We start from the raw sequence: 24820 nt of genomic DNA on the forward strand, positions 1-24820 counted from the left end.
ACCCTACCCTTGCAAGTGCCAGCCTGTCCCACCTGTGTGGCCTGCACCCCCCTGCAAGTGCCAGCCTGTCCCACCTGTGTGGCCTGCACCCCCCTGCAAGTGCCAGCCTGCCCCACCTGTGTGGCCAGCAAGTGCCAGCCTGCCCCACCTGTGTGGGCCTGCACCCCCTCTAGTGCCAGTCTGCCTCACCTGTGTGATCCACCAAACTGTCTGCCCATTTGTCCATCTTTGCCCCCAGTCCATCCATATATTCTTAGATGCAGCATATGGTGCTCATTCCAACCATTTTCCCCAATCTGTACTGTACCTCTATGTCCGTCCATCCTACCTGACTGTCCTGGCAATGTCTCTCCTACTCACTCTCCTTTTTCTACCCCCTCCCTGACTCTCTTGCTCTCTGACACTCTTTTTCTCCCTCCCTGATGCTGCCTCTCTCTCCCAGGCACCCTTTCTTTTAGTTACGCCCCTGGCCATGGGCATTACAGCGTGTGATATTATATGTAATGGGCATTACAGTGTTTGGTTTACTGGGTAATGGGCGTTACGGTGTGTGTGGTATATGTAATGGGTATGTGACATTATTGTGTGTGGTATAGTATGCAAAAGGTTTTTCGGTGTGTGGAATAATGTGTAATGGGCATTGTGGCATGTGGGTATGTGTAATGGGTATGTGACATGTGTAATAGGCATTATGGTGTTACTTTTTGGCGCACACTGTCACTATTTTTTTTCTGGCTCCTAGATTTTTAAAAAAAATTGTCAAGCCCTGATCTAAAGGAAAGAAAAATATCCTTTTTCCTATCATTAGCGCTGGTGTGGAGGATTGTTCACTGTTCTTGTACTTTATGTGTTTAGGGATATTGAAGAAAAAAATACCTTGAATATATCCCACCCAAATTGAATAGATAAATAGAGTGTGCAGGCAAGGATATATAGTACAATGGATTGCGTTTGCCTTGCTGTGCCTTTAGATTCTGATTGGATTTGGATCAAATAGCAAGGCAATCGCATCGTGTATACACCCCTTAATTATTTATTGATTTATTACCAGCTTCTTATATAGCGCATACATATTCTGCAGCGCTATCTATATTCCCTACCACATGTACACGCGTGCACATTGCCTCTTTGGTTCATTTTGTTGAAAGACAAAATTAACATACCAGTATATTATTGTATGAGGAAACTTCCGCAAGCACGGGGAGAATATACAAATTCCACACAGTTATGGCCATGGTGGGAATCGAACCCATGACCTCAGTGCTGTGAGGCAGTAATGATAACCATTACACCATCCATGCTGCCCCCTTATGAGTTCCTCTACAGAAAACATGGGCTTTGCATAGGAAAAAAATAAAGATTTTATAAATAGCCCAGATTGTTAGACAACACGCTATGACCGTGTCTCTAGTTGTGTTCCCCCAGCCTTTGGCAGGTGCAGATTCTAAGTACGGCCAAGTATGCATAATGTGTGTGGTGAGATATGTGGCTTGGCCTTTGGTGTTTACGACCGGTTTGCCTACCCTCCCTGAATGGCCGGGAGCCTCCCGGAAATCGGGCCCACCTCCCGGCCCCCGGGAAGGTGGGCAAGTCTCCCGCATTCTGGTAATTGCCCCCACTCCCCCCTTGCCCGCTGGTTTAATTACCTGAAATTGCGGTTCGCAGAGAGGGGGCGGGGCTAAAATGAGGTGATCGATGCATTTAGCTTTGCGTAATTTAAGCCCCAACCCCTCTCCGCGGCCCACCAATCAGTTTTCCGGGGGCGGAGCCAAGTGATGTCCGCCTTGCTCCCGCCCCCCCCCCCCCCCCCCCCCCCCCCCGTGTTGCCTCTCCGGGCTTCTCCCGGAGAGTTGAAATTGAAAGTAGGCAAGTATGGTTTACGAGCTCTTTGGCATAGCTGCTGCTTCTTTGTGGCACAGGTTGTAATAATCACAGAGTCTTTATTATATCCCAGGACCGTATTTATTAGAAGGACAATAATAAGGATAGATCTTCTTCACAGCTTAGATGTTCTTCACTGTTCTCACGGCTTAGATGTTCTTTACAGTTTAGATGTTCTTCACAGCTTAGATGTTCTGCACAGCTTAGATGTTCTTTGCAGCTTTTTTTTAATGGCTCACAGCTTAGATGTTCACAGCATAGATGTTCTTCATGCATAGATGTTATTCGCGGATACTTGTTATTCACAGCATGGATGTAATTCACGGATAGGTGTTATTCACGCTTAGATGTTATTCACGGATAGGTGTTATTCACGCTTAGATATTATTCACGGATAGGTGTTATTCGAGGTAAGATGTTATTCACGGATAGGTGTTATTCACACTTAGATGTTATTCACGGATAGGTGTTATTCACGCTTAGATGTTATTCACGGATAGGTGTTATTCACGCTTAGATGTTATTCACGGATAGGTGTTATTCGCACTTAGATGTTATTCACGGATAGGTGTTATTTGCGTTCAGATGTTATTCACGGATAGGTGTTATTCACACTTAGATGTTATTCACACTTAAGGCCCCCACACACTACAACGATTTTTTGGCCGATTGTCCGATTTCTGACCAATCATCCGATATATCGGGCGATTTTTACCGGTTATCGGTAAAAATCGCCCATTATATCGGACTATAGGTCGGAAATCAGACAATCGGCCAAAAAATCGTTCTAGTGTGTGGGGGCATTTAGATGTCATTCACAGCATAGATGTCATTCACAGCATAGATGTTATTCATGCATACATGTTCTTTTCTTTACAGCATAGATGTTCTTTACAACATATGTGCAAGCATCCGTGTGCCATGTGCAAGTATCCGTGTGCCATGTGCAAGTATCCGTGTGCCATTTGCAAGTATCCGTGTGCCATGTGCAAGTATCCGTGTGCCATTTGCAAGTATCCATGTGCCATGTGCAAGCATCCGTGTGCCATGTGCAAGCATCCGTGTGCCATATGCAAGCATCCGTGTGCCATGTGCAAGCATCCGTGTGCCATGTGCAAGCATCCGTGTGCCATATGCAAGCATCCGTGTGCCATGTGCAAGAATCCGTGTGCTGTTTTGATGGAGTTAATGCTTTTGCTGTCTGTGATAGTGACTAAATCGCCTCCATAGCTGCTTCTTTGTCTATGTCCTCCTCTAATAATACAGTAGATCTGTAGGAAAACCGAAAACATTACTACACGAGATACATCTTTCCTCTATACGTCCTAGGGGTGTATTAAGTGTGTGCTGGTATTTCCGATATATCGTCCCACACCTATTCAATCTCCGCCGCTTTCGGCTGTCTTTCTGCCATGCAGATTTGACTTTGTAAAATGTGGAATCTGCATTGTAAAAACGGTCGGTTTCCAAAAAAAAAAAAAAAAAACACGTGGATCGGCGAAGTGTTTCGCTGATCTATGTGATTTCTGCCAGTCAGAACATTACAGACATTTGGAGATGGAGTACGTTTTGTCAAATTGTGCCAATATTTCAGATGATCAGAAAACAGATTGAATACCCCACATAGGGCCAGATGTGTCAAGCTTCAAATAGTGATAAAGTGGAGAGTGATAAACAGCCAGCCAATCAGCTCCTACTTATAATTTTTCAAGCCCAGCCTGTAACATGGCAGGTAGTAGCTGATTGGATGGCTGTTTATCGCACTCCATTTTATCACTTTTTGACACTTGATACATCTGGCCCACAATCTTTTGCATCCTCATATATTTTCCCCTCTCCTAATATAGGAGGTTATTCTGGTTGGTGCGTAAATTTCCGAATTCTTTCAGAGCGGTCCGCACGCCACGCTGTGCGGACATCGTCTGAAGAAACGCCCACCGGACCTCTGCATACGGACAGACTCCCACTAGAAGAACAGGGCGTGTTTACGGACGACATACAAACCTTGCGTGTGCGGAGGACACACACATATTCTGCACGGTCTTACAGTGTTTGCACGGTCTTACCGCGTCAGAACGGACGGGAACCTGCCCGTACGCACCGATGCGGTGTAAAAGTGACATATATATTTATATTAGTGATAGCAAGTTCTGTCCATTGCTTGCAGTGTAAATGTGTGTAACAAATGCAGCCGTGCTTTGAGCATATATTTGTGTGTTTTGTAATGGTCCATTGAAGCTGCACTGGTTCCAATTGAAGCAATGACAAGAGTGTAATTAATGAGTAATGAGTAAAGGAGTGGATTGTATTGTGTTCAGCTGACATTGGTTCAGGTGCGCCCGTACTGATTGGGCGTTCCGAATGCCTAGCGCATGACCGAGTGGTGTCCGCAAAGCAATACTTGCTTATGAAGACCGCATATTTCCTGCCTTTTTGTTCGTGTGCAGTCGGTGTGCTGTCCGAATGCACGCCTACCAGAATTAGTGCACTCCCTCATGTACGCCCATGTTTACGCCCAGTTTAGCCCACTTTGAAACTACGCCCCTGTGTACTTCTGAATGACGCCCATATTACGCCCATATTTCCCGAGTGAATGCGGTGCACATTTCTGTACGGTATTAGTGAGAACAAGTACGGAGACCTTGCGTGGCACATGCGCAAAGCGTTGCCCACGGATGCGCAGACGGCTAAAAAACACCATCCGAAAGAATTCAGAAAATTACGCATCGACTAGAATAAGGCCCATAGTCACTGGCTTTCCTCCCTACTCTGGTAACCATCCACTTTAGTGAACCAGAGGGTCAGATTTATTACACCAGGTGAAGTGATAAAGTGTCTGGCGATAACGCAGCAGCCAATCAATTCCAAATTTTAGTTACGGGCTGGGTTTGAAAGATGACATTTCGTAGCCGATTGGCTGTTGCGTTATCACCGCCCACTTTATCTCATCCCTACACCAGGTTTAATAAATTTGCCCCTTAACATCTAAATCTGGCAAGCCGCTTACAAGGGTGCATATTGGTAAAGACACCCGCTATGGGAAATAGGAAGTCAGCCTTTTACACCCCGCCCCCAAGTATCGCCACCGCTGCAGCAGCGAAGAAACGCTGAGCTACCAAATTGTTTCATTTGGAGAAGCAATGGAGGGGATAGGGAAAATCCCTACCAGGGGGTACATAAGTCGACTTATAGGTCATCATTTTAAAGGAGCTAGCATAATATATATCTAGGGTATAAAGATTTAGGGCCGAATATACTAAGCTTGAAAAGTGATAAAATGGAGAGTGATAAACCACCAACCAATCAGCTCATACCTGTTATTTTTCAAACACAGCCTGTGACATGGCAGTAAGGAGCTGATTGGATGGCTGTTTATCACTTTCTCCATTTGATCACTTTTCAATCTGAGAACATCTGGCCCTAAGGGCCTAATTCATTAAGGATTGCTAATCCGCTCAGACAGAAAGAAAAAATGCTCCTTGCTGAATTGCGAATGGATCACTAATCACCATCTAAGCGCAAATCATACACAATTCCTGAACCATCGAAAGGACATTGCTGCATGTGCAAATCTGAGTAGCTCTAAGGCTGCCACTAATCTGCGGCCAAAACAGGGTGGAAGTGGTCATGGCTGACGTTACAGACCCTCCCTGGACACGCCTGCATTTTCCCAACCACTCCCAGGAAAAACTGCAGGATTCCACCCCAAACGCCGGCCTCCTGTCAAACTGCGAGTGGACCACGTTAATGATCCATACACAGTTCTGTACATATTTTCACTCTTGCATGCGCTATGTGTACAGTACGCACACACATTCAATTGATAATCGCTTGATTTGCTGATTAGCAATCCATGCTAAATGGCTGAATGGGCAGTGGTCTGTTACCATATGTTTTACATCTGAAAATACAGATGGAGCCGGCCTCCTCCTTGCAGGGGCTGGCGATTCTATCGCAAGCCCCCACCAGCGGCCGGCTCTCGCCAGGGGCGCGCACAAGACGCTCGCACGAGCCCGTGGCTATGGCGCTTTCTCCGCCGCCTCCCCTGGTGCCCCTCGCCGCACCGCGGTCCCCCCTATCCCTAACCGTCTCCCTGAAGTGGAGACGGGCAGGGACCAGCAGCGGCACGTCCAGAAACTGGGACGTGCGTGCGTGTGAGACGCACGCGCGTCCCAGTCAATTGGAGAGCCTCTGTGCTGGCAATCGCCGGCAGAGACATGCTGGCGATCCCTGGCCAAGGATCAGAGGCGCTCCATCTGTAGTTCTCCGATAACTGCGGAAAGTAGAGTGAGGGCCCCTTTACACTTGTCCAACTTGTCTGAGGGACAAGTTGGACCTGGGTGACTCGAGATTTATCCTATGTGCAGGAGGATCAATCTCTTGGTTAGATCCAATGTGCATTGGGTACTACACATCAGGCACATCAGATTTTGTCAGATAAATTGGCCCAATCCATCTGAATTTGGTCAAATTCTGACAAAATCTCCCAAGTGTAGGGACGCTTAAGAATGGCAGTTCAGAAATGTAATACTGAATAACCGCTCTGATGTTCTGCTGTACCTTCGCTGCCTGGGTCAGCTTCCTCCGTGTGTTCAGAATCTGGAGGAGTCTCGGGGATGTACCCGTAGCATGCCTGCTGATATTGATTGTATTGAAGGCGCGCTGCAGCCCTTATCATGGCGTACTTCCTGTGACGGAATGCTGCAGAACACAATTAAAAGGATTGAAATAGACACAATTTATTAAAGTGTGAGTGTTCTATCCTGGCAAACAGATAGGACAGCACTGTTGTGCAGTGGATAGCACTGCAAGGCCATTGTCATGTGACCGCCCCATATTTACACAGGACACTAATCCGTTATTTATACTCTCTATGGTTCTCTGCAATATGGTCATGCTTTGAAACTAATAATAAAATGTTATTGTTTAACTTATGTTAAGTCATTGTATCGGATAGACAACCATGATGAGGATGGAAAGGCTCATGCTGCTACACGTGTGCTTGTGGCGTGTGAAGGAGACTTTGGCTTTAGTCATCCCAGCTCGTGCTGTAGCACAATGTACTTAAAGTAATGGTTCCATCAGTAATAACCGCTTTCAGATTGCAAATGCAGGGTTGCACCAGAACTTTGAAATGGTTCAGTCCCAGTGTGACCCTGCATGTGCAGGCAGTTCAGATCGTCTCAATATTGCCGGTTCGCTGATGTCATGTGGGGGGCGCGGTAGAGCGTCGGCGTGTCATCGGGGCAGGGGAGGAGGCAACGCTTAGAGCTGGCGCTGCTCCAAGCACTACAATTTACCAATCGGTGTGTTCAGGCGCCTCTGAGAGCGGTTTTGCTAATAAGCTGCTGCTTGGGTGAGGAGCATAGTCAGGCTCCTCAAATGTGTTTACAAATGGGAAGTGGGGTGAGAAGCAGCGCTAAACACTAAACAATAGTAACATCTAGACAAGCAGGACCGTCTACACATTCATTTATTAAAACATATATAACAGTTAGAAATTTGAAAATAAATAGTTATTCAATAAGACATGGTCTGAAATAAATAGCGCACTGGCATGGGGGGAAGTGGCAGAAGCTGCATTGGACCAGCAAAACGCATCGGTGAGGGGGGCTCAAGCACTTTACTGGCACCTACTAACCAGCTCCTGATTTATTTGGCAAACATCTGCATCTTAAAACTGAATTACCAGTGCGTAAGACGCCGAGAGGAAAGGCTGGGACATCCTGGTAATATGGATCACTCCAGCGGCTGAAATCATCCACACTCTGCTGCAAAATCTTGGAGACAATACCGGGACTTACGTATGTGGAGACTCCAGCGGTAAAGCATCACTACCCGTGAAATAGAGAGGACTCCAACTCAAACTGCCATCCATTAACCCTCCAGCGGTTATACACATTATTCCAGTTTAAAGACGTTGTTGCCACATTTCCAAAAACTGAGGACTAATAACGCCAGATAAATTGTGCCACTTCCCCCCATGCCAGTGCGCTATTCATGTCAGACCCATGTTTTATTGAATAACTATTTATTTTTGAATTTTAACTGTTATATATGTTTTAATAAATTAATAAATGTGTAGACAGTCCCGCTTGTCTAGATGTTACTATTGTTTAGTGTTTAGTGCTGCTTCTCACCCCGCTGCTCCAAGCACTGCCTCCTCCATAGTGTGAATGGGAAACGGGTCATACTGCACAGCAACGAACCGGTAAGAACTCTGCTTTTTCTCCGGTTCGGATTGCCGTGTTGCTACCGGTAAGCTGTAACTGGTAACCCATTTCACACTAATTACCGCGTCGGACTGGCAAGAAACCGGCTTGTACCCGGTATTTAGCTGCGATGTGAAAGGTATACGTCACATTAGCACAGCCACCTGGCAGTCACCCCCACCCCAGTTCTGGTGCCCTAGGCTGCAGCCTAATCAGCCTATTGGTTAATTAGGCACTGCTGAATACAAAGTCTTCACACTAACCACTTCTATAGCTGCTGCTCAGCAGGAGCCTCTACTAGGAAGTGTGAACTTGCTTCTAATGCCATGCAGTTTGCTGCTCCCTGGACCAGTAGTGTACCTAAAGCACTTTTGCTTTTTCCCCAGGGGTCAGCATTGTCAACAACATGGATGGGAAATGAAGATGAGATCAGACACACATTTAAGCCTTATACCTTCCTGAAAATATTGATTGCGTTCTTCTTTTTGTTTTTCCTGAAGAAGAAATTTAGCCAGCACTCTCTGGTCACTGATGTACTCCATCTCCCAGTCAGATGTAAAGGCACAGAAAGATGGTGCATGTCTGTACACCACTGGGCGAGGCTGGGTTTGTTCTGGTGGCAAAAGGGTGAAGTACTCGTTTCGTATCTGGAAGCAGAATGACATTTGGTAGAGAGATGACAGATGGGATATACAGATGGAGCCCCTCTCATTCACTGCCAGCGCTTGCCAGAATGTCCCCGCTGGCAAGTGCTGGCGGAGAGGAACTCCATTAGACTGGTACACGAGAGCATCTCGCACGCATGCACGCACACACGTCCCAGTCACTCGGAGGCTGTGCGGCGGAACCCTGCCTGTCTCCGCTTCAGGAAGCCTGGCGGCTGGCGGGGCTGGCGATTCTATCACCAGCCCCTGCAAGCATGAGACCGGCTCCATCTGTATGTATGTGTATAAATATGTATGTGTGTGTGTGTGTATGTATGTGTGTGTGTGTGTGTGTGTGTATATATATATATATATATATATATATATATATGTATTATCAAATCATTAACACGTTCACTTCTAGATTAATAAGAATGTGTAGATTTGTGACGAGTTTCAGAAGTGACTAGTTATTAAGGGTATGCAGTGACTAGTGCCAATGTCAACATTCATGATGTCAACATCAGAAGGTCGGCATTCATAATGTTGACATTGAAAACTTTTTCAATGTAGACTTTTTTAATGTTTGCACCTGGAAAAAAGTTGACAATGTTGACTTATGAAAAGCCGACATTGTCATAATATCAACATTTGCTTTAGGCTTAGATTTAGAGGTTGGCATAAGGATAGCAGGTAGGGTCAGTAGTAAGGTTATTGTTACTGTTAGGTTTAGTAGTAAGGTTAGGGTTACTGTTAGGGGTAGTAGTAAGGTTAGGGTTACTGTTAGGGTTAGTAGTAAGGTTAGGGTTACTGTTAGGTTTAGTAGTAAGGTTAGGGTTACTGTTAGGGGTAGTAGTAAGGTTAGGGTTACTGTTAGGGGTAGTAGTAAGGTTAGGGTTAGTAGTAAGGTTAGGGTTACTGTTAGGGGTAGTAGTAAGGTTAGGGTTACTGTTAGGGGTAGTAGTAAGGTTAGGTTTAGTAGTAAGGTTAGGGTTACTGTTAGGGGTAATAGTAAGGTTAGGGTTACTGTGAGGGTTAGAAGTAAGGTTAGGGTTACTGTGAGGGGTAGTAGTAAGGTTAGGTTTAGTAGTAAGGTTAGGGTTACTGTTAGGGGTAATAGTAAGGTTAGGGTTACTGTGAGGGTTAGACGTAAGGTTAGGGTTAGTAGTAAGGTTAGGTTTAGTAGTAAGGTTAGGGTTACTGTGAGTAGTAAGGTTAGGGTTACACCGAGTCCGCCTATCACAAAATTATGGATGTCTATTAGGAAGACATCATTGTCATTGTTGTACTTACTGCAGGTGGTGGGAACTTGTACAATACCTCCTCCACACTTTTTACTTGAGGGTCTGGAAAGTGTGTATTGGTGGCAGTTTGTGTTGGGGGGGGGGGTCAGTAGGCTTACGTTTTGCCTAGTGTTCCGAGAAGCCTTACATTGGCTGTGAGAACAGTACTACATAGGCCTTGTATATGCCAGGACATATGGCTTCAATAACAAGAGGCGTGACTGAACAAGGAGTACTCCATCTCATGTATATATAGAGATATGTGTGTGTGTGTGTAACATTTTCATAAGTAGATAAACTAGCCTGTGAGCAATCCTAGAATCCCATAGTAAATGTGCCATTGTTACCTTGGATGTCACGGTGATAGGAGGGCGATATAAATAGGCAGGAGTACATAGCTCCGCTGAAAGAGAACACACCAAAAGTTAGGACACACAACAAATGCGATACCCTTGGCTCTGTGGGGGCAAACAGACATTGCCACTAGATGGAGCCACAAAGCAAAGTATCCTCTGGTCGGCACAGACTGTCAGTGACTGACAAATACTAGATACCAGCATCTCTTATATCACCCCAAAAGTTGTTCAGCTATTTTTCAAGCTGCAAATTAAGATAAATTCCCTCTGGTACATTATCACATTGCTAGATGGAGCCGGCCTCTTCCTTGCAGGGGCTGGCGATTCTATTGCAAGCCCCCACCAGCGGCCGGCTCTCGCGCAAGCCCGTGGCTGTGGAGCTTTCTCCATCGCCTCCCCTGGTGCCCCTCGCCGCACCGCGGTCCCCCCTATCCCCGCCCGTCTCCCTGAAGTGGAGATAGGCAGGGACCAGCAGCGGCACGTCCAGAAACTGGGACGTGCGTGCGTGTGAGACGCACGCGCGTCCCAGTCAATTGGAGCGCCTCTGTGCCGGCAATCGCTGGCGGAGACATGCTGGCGATCCCTGGCCAAGGATCAGAGGCGCTCCATCTGTAGTTCTCCGATAACTGCGGAAAGTAGAGTGAGGGCCCCTTTACACTTGTCCAACTTGTCTGAGAGACAAGTTGGACCTGAGTGACTCGAGATTTATCCTATGTGCAGGAGGATCAATCTCTTGGTTAGATCCAATGTGCATTGGGTCCTACACATCAGGCACATCAGATTTTGTCAGATAAATTGGCCCAATCCATCTGAATTGGGTCAAATTCTGACAAAATCTCCCAAGTGTAGGGACGCTTAATAATGGCAGTTCAGAAATGTAATACTGAATAACCGCTCTGATGTTCTGCTGTACCTTCGCTGCCTGGGTCAGCTTCCTCCTTGTGTTCAGAATCTGGAGGGGTCTCGGGGATGTACCCGTAGCATGCCTGCTGATATTGATTGTATTGAAGGCGCGCTGCAGCCCTTATCATGGCGTACTTCCTGTGACGGAATGCTGCAGAACACAATTAAAAGGATTGAAATAGACACAATTTATTAAAGTGTGAGTGTTCTATCCTGGCAAACAGATAGGACAGCACTGTTGTGCAGTGGATAGCACTGCAAGGCCATTGTCATGTGACCGCCCCATATTTACACAGGACACTAATCCGTTATTTATACTCTCTATGGTTCTCTGCAATATGGTCATGCTTTGAAACTAATAATAAAATGTTATTGTTTAACTTATGTTAAGTCATTGTATCGGATAGACAACCATGATGAGGATGGAAAGGCTCATGCTGCTACACGTGTGCTTGTGGCGTGTGAAGGAGACTTTGGCTTTAGACATCCCAGCTCGTGCTGTAGCACAATGTACTTAAAGTAATGGTTCCATCAGTAATAACCGCTTTCAGATTGCAAATGCAGGGTCGCACCAGAACTTTGAAATGGTTCAGTCCCAGTGTGACCCTGCATGTGCAGGCTGTTCAGATCGCCTCAATATTGCCGGTTCGCTGATGTCATGTGGGGGGCGCGGTAGAGCGTCGGCGTGTCATCGGGGCAGGGGAGGAGGCAACGCTTAGAGCTGGCGCTGCTCCAAGCACTACAATTTACCAATCGGTGTGTTCAGGCGCCTCTGAGAGCGGTTTTGCTAATAAGCTGCTGCTTGGGTGAGGAGCATAGTCAGGCTCCTCAAATGTGTATACAAATGGAAAGTGGGGTGAGAAGCAGCGCTAAACACTAAACAATAGTAACATCTAGACAAGCAGGACCGTCTACACATTCATTTATTAAAACATATATAACAGTTAGAAATTTGAAAATAAATAGTTATTCAATAAGACATGGGTCTGAAATAAATAGCGCACTGGCATGGGGGGAAGTGGCAGAAGCTGCATTGGACCAGCAAAACGCATTGGTGAGGGGGGCTCAAGCACTTTACTGGCACCTACTAACCAGCTCCTGATTTATTTGGCAAACATCTGCATCTTAAAACTGAATTACCAGTGCGTAAGACGCCGAGAGGAAAGGCTGGGACATCCTGGTAATATGGATCACTCCAGCAGCTGAAATCATCCACACTCTGCTGCAAAATCTTGGAGAAAATACCGGGACTTACCTATGTGGAGACTCCAGCGGTAAAGCATCACTACCCGTGAAATAGAGAGGACTCCAACTCAAACTGCCATCCAGTAACCCTCCAGCGGTTATACACATTATACCAGTTTAAAGACGTTGTTGCCACATTTCCAAAAACTGAGGACTAATAACGCCAGATAAATTGTGCCACTTTTCCCCATGCCAGTGTGCTATTCATTTCAGACCCATGTTTTATTGAATAACTATTTATTTTTGAATTTTTAACTGTTATATATGTTTTAATAAATTAATAAATGTGTAGACAGTCCCGCTTGTCTGGATGTTACTATTGTTTAGTCTTTAGTGCTGCTTCTCACCCCGCTGCTCCAAGCACTGCCGCCTCCATAGTGTGAATGGGAAACGGGTCATACTGCACAGCAACGAACCGGTAAGAACTCTGCTTTTTCTCCGGTTCGGATTGCCGTGTTGCTACCGGTAAGCTGTAACTGGTAACCCATTTCACACTAATTACCGCGTCGGACTGGCAAGAAACCGGCTTGTACCCGGTATTTAGCTGCGATGTGAAAGGTATACGTCACATTAGCACAGCCACCTGGCAGTCACCCCCACCCCAGTTCTGGTGCCCTAGGCTGCAGCCTAATCAGCCTATTGGTTAATTAGGCACTGCTGAATACAAAGTCTTCACACTAACCACTTCTATAGCTGCTGCTCAGCAGGAGCCTCTACTAGGAAGTGTGAACTTGCTTCTAATGCCATGCAGTTTGCTGCTCCCTGGACCAGTAGTGTACCTAAAGCACTTTTGCTTTTTCCCTAGGGGTCAGCATTGTCAACAACATGGATGGGAAATGAAGATGAGATCAGACACACATTTAAGCCTTATACCTTCCTGAAAATATTGATTGCGTTCTTCTTTTTGTTTTTCCTGAAGAAGAAATTTAGCCAGCACTCTCTGGTCACTGATGTACTCCATCTCCCAGTCAGATGTAAAGGCACAGAAAGATGGTGCATGTCTGTACACCACTGGGCGAGGCTGGGTTTGTTCTGGTGGCAAAAGGGTGAAGTACTCGTTTCGTATCTGGAAGCAGAATGACATTTGGTAGAGAGATGACAAATGGGATATACAGATGGAGCCCCTCTCATTCACTGCCAGCGCTCGCCAGAATGTCCCCGCTGGCAAGTGCTGGCGGAGAGGAACTCCATTAGACTGGTACATGAGAGCATCTCGCACGCATGCACGCACACACGTCCCAGTCACTCGGAGGCTGTGCGGCGGAACCCTGCCTGTCTCCGCTTCAGGAAGCCTGGCGGCTGGCGGGGCTGGCTCCATCTGTATGTATGTGTGTATGTATGTGTGTGTGTGTGTATGTATGTAGTATGTATGTGTGTGTGTGTGTGTGTGTGTGTGTGTGTGTATGTATGTATATATATATATATTATCAAATCATTAACACGTTCACTTCTAGATTAATTAGAATGTGTAGATTTGTGACGAGTTTCAGAAGTGACTAGTTATTAAGGGTATGCAGTGACTAGTGCCAATGTCAACATTCATGATGTCAACATCAGAAGGTCGACATTCATAATGTTGACATTGAAAACTTTTTCAATGTAGACTTTTTTAATGTTTGCACCTGGAAAAAAGTTGACAATTTTGACATATGAAAAGCCGACATTGTCATAATATCAACATTTGCTTTAGGCTTAGAGTTAGAGGTTGGCATTAGGATAGCAGGTAGGGTCAGTAGTAAGGTTAGGGTTACTGTTAGGGTCAGTAGTAAGGTTAGGGTTACTGTTAGGGTTAGTAGTAAGGTTAGGGTTACTGTTAGGGTTAGTAGTAAGGTTAGGGTTACTGTTAGGGTTAGTAGTAAGGATACGGTTACTGTTAGGGTCAGTATTAAGGTTAGGGTTACTGTTAGGTGTAGTAGTAAGGTTAGGGTTACTTTTAGGGTTAGTAGTAAGGTTAGGGTTACTGTTAGGGTTAGTAGTAAGGTTAGGGTTACTGTTAGGGTTAGTAGTAAGGATACGGTTACTGTTAGGGTCAGTATTAAGGTTAGGGTTACTGTTAGGCGTAGTAGTAAGGTTAGGGTTACTTTTAGGGTTAGTAGTAAGGTTAGGGTTACTGTTAGGGTTAGTATTAAGGTTAGGGTTACTGTTAGTAGTAAGGTTAGGGTTACTGTTAGGGGTAGTAGTAAGGTTAGGGTTAGTAGTAAGGTTAGGGTTACTTTTAGGGTTAGAAGTAAGGTTAGGGTTACTGTTAGGGTTAGTAGTAAGGTTAGGGTTACTTTGAGGGTTAGTAGTAAGGTTAGGGTTACTGTTAGGGGTAGTAGTAAGGTTAGGGTTAGTAGTAAGGTTAGGGTTACTGTTAGGGGTAGTAGTAAGGTTAGGGTTACTGTGAGGATTAGAAGTAAGGTTAGGGTTACTGTTAGGGTTAGTAGTAAGGTTAGGGTTACTGTGAGGGTTAGAAGTAAGGTTAGGGTTACTGTTAGGGTTAGTAGTAAGGTTAGGGTTACTGTTAGGGTTAGAAGTAAGGTTAGGGTTACTGTTAGGGGTAGTAGTAAGGTTAGGGTTAGTAGTAAGGTTAGGGTTAGTAGTAAGGTTAGGGTTACTGTTAGGGTTAGTAGTAAGGTTAAGGTTAGTAGTAAGGTTAGGGTTAGTAGTAAGTTTAGGGTTACTGTTAGGATTAGTAGTAAGGTTAGGGTTACTGTTAGGGGTAGTAGTAAGGTTAGGGTTACTGTGAGGGTTAGAAGTAAGGTTAGGGTTAGTAGTAAGGTTAGGGTTACTGTTAGGGTTAGTAGTAAGGTTAGGGTTACTGTTAGGGTTAGTAGTAAGGTTAGGGTTAGTAGTAAGGTTAGGGTTACTGTTAGGGGTAGTAGTAAGGTTAGTGTTACTGTTAGGGGTAGTAGTAAGGTTAGGGTTAGTAGTAAGGTTAGGGTTACTGTTAGGGGTAGTAGTAAGGTTATGGTTAGTAGTAAGGTTAGGATTACTGTAAGGGTTAGTAGTAAGGTTAGGGTTACTGTTAGGGTTAGTAGTAAGGTTAGGGTTACTGTTAGGGTCAGTAGTAAGGTTAGGGTTACTGTTAGGGTTAGTAGTAAGGTTAGGGTTACTGTTAGGGTTAGTAGTAAGGTTAGGGTTACTGTTAGGGTTAGTAGTAAGGTTAGGGTTACTGTTAGGGTTAGTAGTAAGGATACGGTTACTGTTAGGGTCAGTATTAAGGTTAGGGTTACTGTTAGGAGTAGTAGTAAGGTTAGGGTTACTTTTAGGGTTAGTAGTAAGGTTAGGGTTACTGTTAGGGTTAGTAGTAAGGTAAGGGTTACTGTTAGGGTTAGTAGTAAGGATACGGTTACTGTTAGGGTCAGTATTAAGGTTAGGGTTACTGTTAGGCGTAGTAGTAAGGTTAGGGTTACTTTTAGGGTTAGTAGTAAGGTTAGGGTTACTGTTAGGGTTAGTATTAAGGTTAGGGTTACTGTTAGTAGTAAGGTTAGGGTTACTGTTAGGGGTAGTAGTAAGGTTAGGGTTAGTAGTAAGGTTAGGGTTACTTTTAGGGTTAGAAGTAAGGTTAGGGTTACTGTTAGGGTTAGTAGTAAGGTTAGGGTTACTTTGAGGGTTAGTAGTAAGGTTAGGGTTACTGTTAGGGGTAGTAGTAAGGTTAGGGTTAGTAGTAAGGTTAGGGTTACTGTTAGGGGTAGTAGTAAGGTTAGGGTTACTGTGAGGATTAGAAGTAAGGTTAGGGTTACTGTTAGGGTTAGTAGTAAGGTTAGGGTTACTGTGAGGGTTAGAAGTAAGGTTAGGGTTACTGTTAGGGTTAGTAGTAAGGTTAGGGTTACTGTTAGGGTTAGAAGTAAGGTTAGGGTTACTGTTAGGGGTAGTAGTAAGGTTAGGGTTAGTAGTAAGGTTAGGGTTAGTAGTAAGGTTAGGGTTACTGTTAGGGTTAGTAGTAAGGTTAGGGTTAGTAGTAAGGTTAGGGTTAGTAGTAAGTTTAGGGTTACTGTTAGGATTAGTAGTAAGGTTAGGGTTACTGTTAGGGGTAGTAGTAAGGTTAGGGTTACTGTGAGGGTTAGAAGTAAGGTTAGGGTTAGTAGTAAGGTTAGGGTTACTGTTAGGGTTAGTAGTAAGGTTAGGGTTACTGTTAGGGGTAGTAGTAAGGTTAGGGTTAGTAGTAAGGTTAGGGTTACTGTTAGGGGTAGTAGTAAGGTTAGGGTTACTGTTAGGGGTAGTAGTAAGGTTAGGGTTAGTAGTAAGGTTAGGGTTACTGTTAGGGGTAGTAGTAAGGTTAGGGTTAGTAGTAAGGTTAGGGTTACTGTTAGGGTTAGTAGTAAGGTTAGGGTTACTGTTAGGGTTAGTAGTAAGGTTAGGGTTACTGTTAGGGTCAGTAGTAAGGTTAGGGTTACTGTTAGGGTTAGTAGTAAGGTTAGGGTTACTGTTAGGGTTAGTAGTAAGGTTAGGGTTACTGTTAGGGTTAGTAGTAAGGTTAGGGTTACTGTTAGGGTTAGTAGTAAGGATACGGTTACTGTTAGGGTCAGTATTAAGGTTAGGGTTACTGTTAGGAGTAGTAGTAAGGTTAGGGTTACTTTTAGGGTTAGTAGTAAGGTTAGGGTTACTGTTAGGGTTAGTAGTAAGGTTAGGGTTACTGTTAGGGTTAGTAGTAAGGATACGGTTACTGTTAGGGTCAGTATTAAGGTTAGGGTTACTGTTAGGCGTAGTAGTAAGGTTAGGGTTACTTTTAGGGTTAGTAGTAAGGTTAGGGTTACTGTTAGGGTTAGTATTAAGGTTAGGGTTACTGTTAGTAGTAAGGTTAGGGTTACTGTTAGGGGTAGTAGTAAGGTTAGGGTTAGTAGTAAGGTTAGGGTTACTTTTAGGGTTAGAAGTAAGGTTAGGGTTACTTTTAGGGTTAGTAGTAAGGTTAGGGTTACTTTGAGGGTTAGTAGTAAGGTTAGGGTTACTGTTAGGGGTAGTAGTAAGGTTAGGGTTAGTAGTAAGGTTAGGGTTACTGTTAGGGGTAGTAGTAAGGTTAGGGTTACTGTGAGGATTAGAAGTAAGGTTAGGGTTACTGTTAGGGTTAGTAGTAAGGTTAGGGTTACTGTGAGGGTTAGAAGTAAGGTTAGGGTTACTGTTAGGGTTAGTAGTAAGGTTAGGGTTACTGTTAGGGTTAGAAGTAAGGTTAGGGTTACTGTTAGGGGTAGTAGTAAGGTTAGGGTTAGTAGTAAGGTTAGGGTTAGTAGTAAGGTTAGGGTTACTGTTAGGGTTAGTAGTAAGGTTAGGGTTAGTAGTAAGGTTAGGGTTAGTAGTAAGTTTAGGGTTACTGTTAGGATTAGTAGTAAGGTTAGGGTTACTGTTAGGGGTAGTAGTAAGGTTAGGGTTACTGTGAGGGTTAGAAGTAAGGTTAGGGTTAGTAGTAAGGTTAGGGTTACTGTTAGGGTTAGTAGTAAGGTTAGGGTTACTGTTAGGGGTAGTAGTAAGGTTAGGGTTAGTAGTAAGGTTAGGGTTACTGTTAGGGGTAGTAGTAAGGTTAGGGTTACTGTTAGGGGTAGTAGTAAGGTTAGGGTTAGTAGTAAGGTTAGGGTTACTGTTAGGGGTAGTAGTAAGGTTAGGGTTAGTAGTAAGGTTAGGGTTACTGTTAGGGGTAGTAGTAAGGTTAGGGTTACTGTTAGGGGTAATAGTAAGGTCAGGGTTACTGTGAGGGTTATAAGTAAGGTTAGGTTTAGTAGTAAGGTTAGGGTTACTGTGAGTAGTAATGTTAGGTTTAGTAGTAAGGTTAGAGTAACTGTGAGGGTTAGTAGTTAGGTTTAGTAGTAAGGTAAGGGTTACTGTGAGTAGTAAGGTTAGGGTTACACCGAGTCGCCTATCACAAAATTATGGATGTCTATTAGGAAGACATCATTGTCATTGTTGTACTTACTGCAGGTGGTGGGAACTTACTACCTCCACATTTGAGGGTCTGGAAAGTGTGTATTGGTGGCAGTTTGTGTTGGGGGGGGGGGGCAGTAGGCTTACGTTTTGCCTAGTGTTCCGAGAAGCCTTACATTGGCTGTTAGAACAGTACTACATAGGCCTTGTATATGCCAGGACATATGGCTTCAATAACAAGAGGCGTGACTGAACAAGGAGTACTCCATCTCATGTATATATAGAGATATGTGTGTGTGTGTGTACGTGTGTGTGTGTGTAACATTTTCATAAGTAGATAAACTAGCCTGTGAGCAATCCTAGAATCCCATAGTAAATGTGCCATTGTTACCTTGAGTGTCACGGTGATAGGAGGGCGATATAAATAGGCAGGAGTACATAGCTCCGCTGAAAGAGAACACACCAAAAGTTAGGTCACACAACAAATGCGATACCCTTGGCTCTGTGGGGCAAACAGACACTGCCACTAGATGGAGCCACAAAGCAAAGTATCCCCTGGTCGGCACAGACTGTCAGTGACAGACAAACACTAGATACCAGCGTCTCTTATATCACCCCAAAAGTTGTTCAGGTATTTTTCAAGCAGCAAAATAAGATAAATTCCCTCTGGTACATTATCACATTGCTAGCCGTGACAAACACCTTCATCCCCCCATCATGAAAGAAACCATATACCCTTAATGCATCTATAACAATTACCAGCAGAACAACCGCAAACATTAGGACCTATTCCTAGAGGGTACTTACATGGTTTTCGGCCTCTTTGCATGTAGAATTCCATTTTACACCTCAGTGCTCTTAGGTTAAATCTCATCCATTCCACCAGGTCCTTTATTGCACAGCATACAAGTGCTAGTCCTGGCAGGAGGAAACAGACCTAGGATCATAGGCGAGTCTAGAAATATGCTAATAGGTGGTCCCAGACTATATAGAATGGATTTGCGCTCGACGGAGCCATGCGCGCAAAAAAGAGGGTGTGGCCTCATTTCAGGGGTGTGGCTTAACAGGGGTAAGTCACTCCCCCATTATTTTTAATTGCAAAGAAGTCTTTTTACTTAATGAATAATATGAAAAAATGGGGTACATACAAGGTCACCAGTGTACTTGTACATATATATTCACTGTAGTCACTGATACAGCCGTAGTTGCTATGGCTGTATCACCGTGACTATGGACTTACACGTAAAGTACACTTGTGACCTTGTTGTATGTACCCCATTGTTTCATTGTTTCATGTTCATCATGAAAAAGACTTCTGTGCAATTATACCCCTATTAGACATACTACCTGGGAATTACCTGGCATTTTGACTGCTGGGTAATTTTCCCGGGTACAGCCTGCAACCTTTCACACTTACAGCAGCAGGTGAAGCAGTTCTACCCAGTAATTTGCTGAAAAACCCGGGTTTTTCTTATGTCTGAAATGGTCAACCTGGGTCTTAAATCCCGGGTACTCAACCCAGGTAAAAAGAAGTGTCGGAGATCTGGGTTTTAACACCCGGGTTGACCCTTTCAGACATGCCAAAATCCCAGGTTGATACGCATTCATGTGCAAAAACCTGGGATTTTGCCATATGTCTGAAAGGGGTATCCTATATATGTGTGGCTTGACAAAAACTCCAATAAAGGAGTTGAAACGTTGCAGAAACCCTGGTTGCAGTTTCCTTCATTTACACCCAGTTGTAAGACCGGAGTGACGCTGATATTGTGTGTATTTGTTACAGCACGCTCCACGTGCTGACTTCAGAAGGCACCCGGCAGCTAAACTTTTGGACTTTTTGAGTGCCGATCCTACAGATTGCTATATATATATATATACACACACACAAAGAGGAAGGACCATCACTAAGGACTTAACTCTGCTGCTTGATAAGATATCTTGCTCTATTGCCATTAATACGACTGGACCAGGTTTATTCCATCAAAGGCTCCTTTGATGGAATAAACCTGGTCCGTTTGTTTTCACCTTCATTTCTAGTCTATGAGTGCCTTTGTTCATCCTACAAGTGTATATATATATATATATATATATATATATATATATATATATATCCAGGGGTGTGAACCGGCACCCAGGGCTGGCGTTGAGCCCAGGAGATGACTTGCCCCGGTGCCTGCTGTGTAGGCCTTGCAGCCTTCGATGATACCAATGAAAAAACTGGGCACTCAGGGACTCAAGTAAGTGGGTGAATAAAGGACTAGGCTTTAATCCTGTCAGTGTGTCACTTTGTAAGATTTTTTTGCATGCACATGTTTTTTGCATCCTCTTCCCGTTTTGTATTTATTGGATGCTGTTTGTAGCATTCTCACTGACAGCCACATATGTGCACTTTATTTTTGCAGTTTTACAGAAGTATATGGTCCATGATTGTTGCACTCATCTCTGTTTGTCCCCCGCAGCCCGCCCCACATGAACGCTGGATGGCACCGTTCAGATGCGCCAGACGTGCGCCACTGCTTGATGTTGTGACGTCATCACAATGCGATCTACCCAGAAGTAAACCCAGCATTTCCGGTGTGCGTGTGTCGACTACAGGAAGGGGTAAGTCACTGAGCTCATTCAATGCACCTTATCACCACTTTGTAACCACATTTGTTTTGTCCTGACGATGGGGGAGACCCCGAAACGTAGACTAAGGACTCCGCACAATCAATCACCTAGCTCCGGTGCGCATCAAAGACAATCCTCATATCCATCCAATAGAAATGAGGCACTCGGATCCAATAACAGTATATATATATATATATATATATATATATATATATAAATAATCAGGGCATGGGGGGGACAAGTAACATCTGCCCCACCTGCAGTGCACATGGTTTTGTCCATCTAAGAAGGATTTAGTCAGAAAGAATGAACTAGAATAAGACCCCAAGTTTGATGTAAATTGGTCCAGCCATTCTGGAGTTATGCTGTCTGCCGAAATACTCTGGGGGCTGCTGCCTCAGCCATAGGGGTGCTAGGGGTGTCTTACCCCCACAGTATTTGTTCACAGATAGGAAGTATTATGTGTACCAAGTTTGGTGTAAATTGCTGCAGTCATCCCAGAGTTACGCTGGAACATACGTATGAGCGGACAGCAAAAATTGTGTTTTTTAATTAATAAGAAAATGAACAGTAATTAATTTGGATTTGGAATTTTTTTGTTGCCTTGGCCATGTTTTAACATACTCGTTTGGAAAATGTCAAAATCTTCACTTGTATTTTGTGGATGTGTGTGTTTATATATATATATAGTACTTGGGAGGTGAGCTTTAACCCAAGAAAAAACACGTTCATTTTAGCTATGATAAGTTGCCAGGTTCCGAAGAAAACCAGTTGTTAGTGTAGGACTTGCAGTGAAATGGGGTCCCTTGGTGATGGGCTGCAAGCTTAAATGCATTGATCAATTCATGAACTAAAACCCCATTATTTATTTAATTGATTATTTGAATTTTAAGATGAGTTAGTTTGTTGTAGTGAGTGCTGGGCCCCCTATATTTGGTTTTACTAGAGTGGCGTAAGTTTGCCCCAGTTTCCCGGAGGCAAGATAAATATTGGTGCCCCCCCCCACACACACACACACACAGCACCTTATATGTATGCATGTGCGTGTGTATGTATATTGGTAAGTATATTATGTTTAGAATAAAGAGAGTAACATCTATGGTCCTGCTATGAGGGGAAGTCAAACACAGCAGCGATATCGAAGGCTTTCAATGAACTGATTAAAACTTGCATGGGTGGAGAGGTGCCCCCTTGGGAGGAGGAGCCCGGCGGCAGATGACTCCATTGCCACCCAGAGTTCTGCCTCTGGTGTGGTCAAAGGCCACTGCACCCCCACCCTGGGAAGTGTGGGGGCAGTTTGTACCACATTCATAGGAATTGTGAGTGTGTTGGTTCTTCTGTTTCCTATCTATCTATCTATCTATCTATCTATCTATCTATCTATCTATCTATCTATCTATGTATCTATATATAAATGTGATACATGTCTATACCATAAGGCTCTCTTACACAAACCATGCATATACAGTAGGTGTTCCTCTAAGATACAGGGCTACAACAGACAGTATCTCACTGGTGAGGATCCTATAAAGGCTTAGTGCATAGAATTATAGGCTGCCCATACACTATACACAATACTGTATCATGCTTTGATTATGACAGAACTATGTACCATAACAATATATCAGACACGGCAACAAGGTAGAGATGATCTTCTCAAAGACTCTGAAAAAAAGAAAAAGAAAAAAACATTCAGTATAAGTAACTTAGAAATCCAATAAACGTAGTATTATATAATACATGGAGTTGGGCAGCTCACATGATCATCTAAGTACATATTACATGATACCAGGGATAATGGAACTTGTTATACTGGACAGTGATAAGGCAGGGGCGGTAACGGTATTACATTCATGTCACTCACGTTGCAACCATCAGGCCCACATTGATGTAGAATAGCACATTGAAGAAATAGGCCCTAATTTCTCTATCCAGTTTGCGCTTCTTCATTTTATATGGAATGAGAGCAGATCTAGGACGAGTCAATGGGGTATTGTCGTCTCTGCTGTCCTATACTGTCTGCCTCTGCTGTCCACACTGTCTGGGGCCCCTGAGTTGGCTGGCCAGAGCAGAAGCCAGTGATCTATGATGTCACAGTAGACTGATGCAGTAAACCACTGATGCTGTAAACACCAAGTAGCCACAACTTTAGGATTATAAAGCCCCTCCCACTGATCTCTAAAACAATCTCCAATGCTCAAATGTATCAACTTCAGCAAATGTCGGATGGAAGTTTGATTTATACCCTGACAACTAAAGGGGCCATACATCTACAGATCAATTGTCAGATCGGGCTGGTTGGGAAAAACACCTGGTAATATCTGAATGACAGTTTTTGGCAGTTTTGCAGCATCTCAAAGCAAATGGTCAACTGTCATTTGCTCTCATCCATTACCAGGTTTTTATTGTAACCAGCCCAATCTGACAGATGCACAGTATTAGCAGTGCTCCTCTTATTGCTGCAGCTCTCTCTACCATAGGGCTACATGTATTACCTGGGTATAACCACTGAGCCCTGGGGTCACTGATGCTGGAGGTATAAGGAGATGCACAGTATTAGCAGCACTCCTCTTATTGCTGCAGCTCTCTCCCATAGGGCTACATGTAATAACTGAGTATAACCACTGAGTGCGGTGCTGGGGTCACTGATGCTGGAGGTATAAGGAGATGCACAGTATTAGCAGCGCTCCTCATATTGCTGCAGCTCTCTCTCCCATAGGGCTACATATAATACCTGGGTATAACCACTGAGCCCTGGGGTCACTGATGCTGGAGGTATAAGGCGATGCACAGTATTAGCAGTGCTCCTCTTATTGCTGCAGCTCTCTCTCCTATAGGATTACATGTAATACCTGAGTATCACCACTGAGCGCGGTACCTGGGTCACTGATGCTGGAGGTATAAGGAGATGCACAGTATTAGCAGCGCTCCTCTTATTGCCGCAGCTCTCTCTCCCATAGGATTACATGTAATACCTGAGTATAACCACTGAACGCGGTGCCTGGGTCACTGATGCTGGAGGTATAAGGAGATGCAGAGTATTAGCAGTGCTCCTTTTATTGCTGCAGTTCTCTCCCATAGGGCTACATGTAATACCTGGGTATAACCACTGAGTGCGGTGATGGGGTCACTGATGCTGGAGGTATAAGGAGATGCACAGTATTAGCAGCGCTCCTCATATTGCCGAATCTCTCTCCCCCATAGGGCTACATGTAATACCTGAGTATAACCACTGAGCGCGGTGCTGGGGTCACTGATGCTGGAGGTATAGGGAGAGGCACAGTATTAGCAGCGCTCCTCATATTGCCGCATCTCTCTCCCCCATATGGCTACATGTAGTACCTGAGTATCACCACCGAGCGCGGTGCTGGGGTCACTGATGCTGGAGGTATAAGGAGATGCACAGTATTAGCAGCGCTCCTCTTATAGCTGCAGCTCTCTCCCATAGGGCTACATGTAATACCTGCGTATAACCACTGAGCGCGGTGCTGGGGTCACTGATGCTGGAGGTATAAGGAGATGCACAGTATTAGCAGCTCTCCTCTTATTGCCGCAGCTCTCTCTCCCATAGGGCTACATGTAATACCTGAGTATAATCACTGAGCGCGGTGCTGGGGTCACCACTGATGCTGGAGGTATAAGGAGATGCACAGTATTAGCAGCGCTCCTCTTATTGCCGCAGTTCTCTCTCCCACAGGATTACATGTAATACCTGCGTATAACCACTGAGCGCGGTGCCTGGGTCACTGATGCTGGAGGTATAAGGAGATGCACAGTATTTGCAGCGCTCCTCTTATTGCTGCAGCTCTCTCTCCCATAGGATTACATGTAATACCTGAGTATAACCACTG

At 44.5% G+C, this 24820-nt stretch overlaps 1 protein-coding gene and 1 long non-coding RNA gene across 2 annotated transcripts in view; one reads left to right on the top strand and one right to left on the bottom strand.

The window, feature by feature from the left end:
• LOC146025905 (uncharacterized) overlaps nucleotides 1-24820 on the top strand; it is a 124735-nt gene that overhangs the window by 49882 nt on the left and 50033 nt on the right. The window contains exon 3 of the long non-coding RNA XR_014454317.1: nucleotides 20819-20960. This is a non-coding gene — a long non-coding RNA (uncharacterized LOC146025905). The remainder of the gene's footprint in view (nucleotides 1-20818; nucleotides 20961-24820) is intronic.
• Nucleotides 2614-23044, bottom strand: LOC146025903 (uncharacterized). Its single transcript, XM_083156075.1, has 10 exons — nucleotides 22834-23044; nucleotides 22582-22634; nucleotides 19167-19277; nucleotides 18751-18806; nucleotides 13398-13590; nucleotides 11290-11430; nucleotides 10368-10423; nucleotides 8548-8740; nucleotides 6442-6582; nucleotides 2614-3152 (listed from the first exon to the last, which is right to left on the bottom strand). The coding sequence occupies exons 1-10, from the start codon at nucleotides 22917-22919 to the stop codon at nucleotides 3136-3138; spliced, it is 1047 nt and encodes a 348-aa protein (XP_083012201.1). The 5' UTR covers nucleotides 22920-23044; the 3' UTR covers nucleotides 2614-3135.

Source organism: Crinia signifera, chromosome 8, assembly GCF_055691185.1.
Source record: "Crinia signifera chromosome 8, ASM5569118v1, whole genome shotgun sequence".
Taxonomy (NCBI): Eukaryota; Metazoa; Chordata; class Amphibia; order Anura; family Myobatrachidae; genus Crinia; species Crinia signifera.